Here is a 5,000-nt window from a genome sequence, read left to right as displayed (position 1 = left end):
TTGCTTGTATAATATGGATTTTGTTTTCAAAAACCTGTATTTTGAGATGGTCAGAGAGGTGAATGGTGCAGTTCATGTAAAAGGGTTTGACATGCTATTAAAGAGCATCATACAAGTGCAGGTTTATAAAATAGGACTTCAATCTGACTTACTGGAGTTCCTCAAAAACAAGACCTCATAAGGATTCAATATTTTGTACAAATACGATATTGCGGTTTTGATTTCATTGTGGGGCTGACCATGTTAATAAGGCGAAAGTAAGAAATCTAATATACTTTTTAATAACTTCTCTATTTTTCCCTTAATATATTTATATAACTTTAAACAAACAAACACACATTATGACAATAGGATTTTAATGCGAAGAAATTTCTAGAAAATGGAATAGAAGATAGAAGATTGATCGTCTGACGAAGGAAATCCTAAGAAAAAAAAGCGGGTCACATGACGTGTGTTTGGATGGATATGGTTGCTGGTTACACCACCAGATGGCAGAGATATTTAAAAGCGATTCTCTTGAAGTTTATGCTCAGTAAGCAATTGGACTTCTGCTATACAGGGGGTCAAAAGGTCGAAATAAGATATAAGGTGAGTATATCAGACTCTCCTGTGTAGGCTATAGCCCCGTCAGTTATTCTAAGATAGTTTAATCATAATGTGAGAGAGAGAGAGAGAGAGAGAGAGAGAGAGAGAGAGAGAGAGAGAGAGAGAGAGAGAGAGAGAGAGATTACTCTTACGTCGTATTGGGCACCATAGAGTGACCTCCCAGGTGTAGTTGAGAATAAAATAAGGCATAAACCGAGACGAAACATACTATCTTCAAGATTCAAATTGTCTTTTAGACGTTTAATTCCCCCATCATCTCCGCTATCTTTTCTTCAACATCATATTTTGTGGTGGAAAACGGGGGAAGGTGGGCTGTGGCACCCAAGCAGTACCAGCCAAACTCGGCTGAATCCCTCGTCAGGCTGGGAGGAACAGAGAGAGGAAAGCTCCCCTTTCGTTCATTTGTTTGATGTCGGCTACCCTCCAAAATTGGGAGAAGTGCCTTGGTAAATAGCTAGAATTCTAGTTTGATTTTCCTCACTAATAATGAGGAAGGTAATATACGTGATGAATTATCCGTCGTATTAAGAAGATTCTATCTATTCCAACTACAGATGAAGCTGTTCATCATCATTGTGGTCTTCGCAGCCATCGCTGCCAGAACTGAAGGAGCCTCTGGATTCTGGCGCAGTATCGCTGACTCATCACCCGTCAGATTTGGTAAAGAAGCCATTCAGGGGGCAAGCGTCATGTTCGATGCCTATAGGTAAGATGTGTCTCTTTATATTGTTATCATTACTAGCTAAGCTACAACTCTAGTTGGAAAAAGCCATCATTCATTCCTTGCATCACCTAGTTCATACCATATCAATCACCTTAATAAACAGTAGAGGGTACAGTATTCCACCTAGTGGTACCCCAGTCTTGACTTCAAATGCATCAGTACGACTACCATCAACCAATACCCTACAACAAGTTCCACTATACAAATCCACTATGATGTTTACAGTCTTTTCTGGTATCTCATAGTGCCTCAGAATCTTTTTTAACATACTACGTGAAATACTATCAAATGCTTTCTCAAAATCCACCAAGTATAAAACAAGAAGTGATTTTAGTTCGTTATACTGTTGAGCTATATGTTGTAGAATAAAAATTTGATCGTCATATCCTCTATCCTTTCTGGAACCTGCTTGCTCTTTTTGGAGTATTCTATCTGTTACAGGCTCTATTCTACTCAATATTACCTTGGAAAAACTTTCATACCTACTGGTGACAATGTGATCCCTCGCCAAATTTCCAGTCTCTCAAATTTCTCTTCTTGGGGACTAACAATAATCTCTTTCTTTTTCCATTCAACGGGCGTGACTTCATCTCAATGGGTATTTCAATCTCATCAGCATTCAACACTTCAATAGCAATACCATCCATTCCTGTTGATTTATAGTTTATCAGTTGTCTGATTGCCAAAACGACCTCTGCCAATCTAATATCACTTACAACTATAGGGAGATCATGGTCGGCCACAAGGATGTCTTCCTCGTTTGGTGGGGCTGGCCTATACGATATTATAACTGAACGTCTGTCTTTTCTTTCACACTCTGTAGATAAGTCTTCTAAATTTGCACTGACATCCTTTTTCATCCCAACTTTCAACAGTGACATGAGGAAAGCCAACTGGAGGAACTCCGACAAGTACTTCCACGCAAGAGGGAACTACGATGCCGCCCGGCGGGGTCCTGGAGGGGCATGGGCATCCAGAGTCCTCAGGTTTGTGAGATTCTACACTGTGTTTTGTATCTATTACTGAGCCAATAGTGAATTCTCTATCTCTGATTTTGTATCTTTTACTAAGTGCATATTGCACTATATTTGTATCTATTACTAAGATCTTAGTGAACTTCCTCTTTCTACTAAGCCCATACTGCATTCTCTCACTCTCTCTCTACCTTTCTCTCTATACAGTATATATATATATACATACATATACATATACATATATGCATGTATGTATTTACCCTTTCTATCATCACTTTTAAGCCATCCTCCCTCAGCCCTACCTTCTAGAACATCAAACTAACACTCTACCCACTAACCTAGGGTCTTCCATTACCACCACATGGTAAAACCACCCCAAAAGTTTTTAATGTGCCTTTTCAGAAGTAAAACTATCTCCTTGGGATAGGAAGGACTCCAAACATTTGAAAAGACGTATACACATAAAATACATTACTATAAAAATATCCTTGAGTCCTATACAAGTCATTCACTTCGCTATCTTTTCTTCAACATCCTTTTAAACAGGGTGGGCTGTGGCACCCTAGCAGTACCAGCCAGAATCCTATTTTCAAGATGCAACGAGAACTGAACGATGTATTAATGATTTGGTATTCTGTTTCAGCAATGGAAAGGAGAGATTTGACCAGTGGCGTGGTGGAAGCTCCGCGGGAAGGGCCGCTGACCAAGCTGCAAATCATTGGGGAAGAAATGGCGGTGATCCTAATATATACCGTCCTCTGGGTATTCCTTTCAATTACTGATGGAGTCTATCTTATAAGAATTGATGGCCTGGGGTCAATAAAATTGGTCTAAATACAAAAAGTGGTATTGTACACCTTGAACGATTCTGTTATTACTGTCACTCTGAGGTGAATGTAGTTTACTTAATAAAAACCTGACTTTCTAAATATATACCGCCCTCTGGGACTTCCTTTCAATTACTGATGGAGTCTATCTTATAGGAATTGATGGTTTGGGGTCAATAAAATTGGTCGCAATACAAAAAGTGGTATTATAAACCTTGGACGATTCTGTTGTTACTGTCACTCTGAGGTGACTGTAGTTTACTTAATAAAACATGACTAACTAAAATTTTTAGAAGTCTTAATCTTTTAAGGCTGCTGGGAGGAAGGGCGATGGTGGCTGGTACAACGCAAACATACACTACCGGGGTAGACGCGATGACAGGCAGGGCAGCCGGTGGGGACTACGGTCCATCCCAAAAGCCAAAGCAAAGTTCTTCAAAAGAGGGCAACTGTGTTACCCCATACGAATGGGATAAAAGCACGCTAATACACGAAAAAAAAAACAGTAAAGAACAAAACTATCTTATGCTTTGAGCAATAGTCAATGAAGCTGCCAAGACGTGACAAATAATAAACCACTCTCTTAATGCTTTATAAGAAGGGAAAAAAATATTAAGTTATAGTATCAACATCTGACAAGAAGACTGTCGATGTGGTAACGTCCCTGACTGGTGAACGCCAGACTGGGGTTGAAATCCTGCTCAAACTCGTTGGTTCCTTTGGTCGCTGCAACCTCACCATCCTTGTGCGTTAAGGAGGGTGGTTTTAGGGGAGCCTATAAGTCTATCTGCTGAGTCATCAGCAGCCATTGCTTGGCCCTCCTTGGTCCTAGCTTGGGTGGAGAGGGGGCTTGGGCGCTGATCATATGTATAAATGGTCAGTCTCTAGGGCATTGTCCTGCTTGATAGGGCAATATCACTGTCCCTTGTCTCTATCATTACTGAGTGGCCTTTTAACCTTTAAAATGTCTCATTACATTGAAACCCTAACCTATTGTTATCTTTGAATGATAAGGCTTTTCCTTTAGAGGCTTTTCCTTTAGAGTGGCATGAATAATTATCAACAAAGTATTACAGGATGTTTTTGTCGCACTCTGCTTTACTGTTTGCACTTGGTGGAGAATTAGTATTGTTTCTCCATTAAGTAACTCCCACATTATCCAAAAATCTTTCAAAGTGTTTCCGCAAAACGTCTAACTAGGTATGCTGAAGGTAATCATGTTCCTATTGTATGCACTTGTTGGAGAATTAGTAATGTTACTTCATTAAGTAACTCCCACATTATCCAAAAATCTTTAAACGTATTTCAGCAAACCTCTAACTAGGTATGCTGAAGGTAATCATGTTCCTATTGTATACACTTGTTGGAGAATTGATAATGTTACTCCACTAAGTAACTCCCACATTATCCAAAAATCTTTCAAAGTGTTTAAGCAAAACGTCTAACTAGGTATGCTGAAGGTAATCACCCGTTCTCCCTAGTTTGCAATACGGCTTTCGTAAAGGCCTTGGAGCATGTGCTACCCTTCTTACAATCTCCAATTCTGCAAAGAAATCCCTTGATTGTGGTCAGAAAATCAATGAAGAATTACTGAAGTACTTTTATACAAAACAGATCCACTGAGGCTTCAGTAAGTTGTACAGAATTGATTAATAAAATTATGGAAGATATTCTCATTGAACAAGTTTCTTAAAATCATTGGATCTTCATAGTTCAAAACTTGCAGCAAATGTTTTTTATGTTGAACAGGCTGACATATGTCTCTTTTTATAGTTACATATGAAATATCTGTTTTAATGTTGTTATTGTTTTTAAAATATTTCATTCTAATTGTTCATTACTTCTTATATCGTTTATTTATTTCCTTAT

At 38.8% G+C, this 5,000-nt stretch overlaps 1 protein-coding gene across 1 annotated transcript; it reads left to right on the top strand.

The window, feature by feature from the left end:
• The first annotated feature begins 520 nt into the window (after positions 1–520).
• On the top strand, positions 521–3,310 carry LOC137617017 (serum amyloid A-5 protein-like). The gene is made up of 4 exons (XM_068346876.1): positions 521–588; positions 1,161–1,312; positions 2,206–2,316; positions 2,948–3,310. Exons 1-4 carry the CDS (start codon positions 526–528, stop codon positions 3,084–3,086), a joined length of 465 nt encoding a protein of 154 aa, XP_068202977.1. The 5' UTR covers positions 521–525; the 3' UTR covers positions 3,087–3,310.
• The last annotated feature ends 1,690 nt before the right edge of the window (positions 3,311–5,000 follow it).

Source organism: Palaemon carinicauda, chromosome 23 (assembly GCF_036898095.1).
Source record: "Palaemon carinicauda isolate YSFRI2023 chromosome 23, ASM3689809v2, whole genome shotgun sequence".
Taxonomy (NCBI): domain Eukaryota; kingdom Metazoa; phylum Arthropoda; class Malacostraca; order Decapoda; family Palaemonidae; genus Palaemon; species Palaemon carinicauda.
This window is presented reverse-complemented; position numbering and strand designations above follow the sequence as displayed.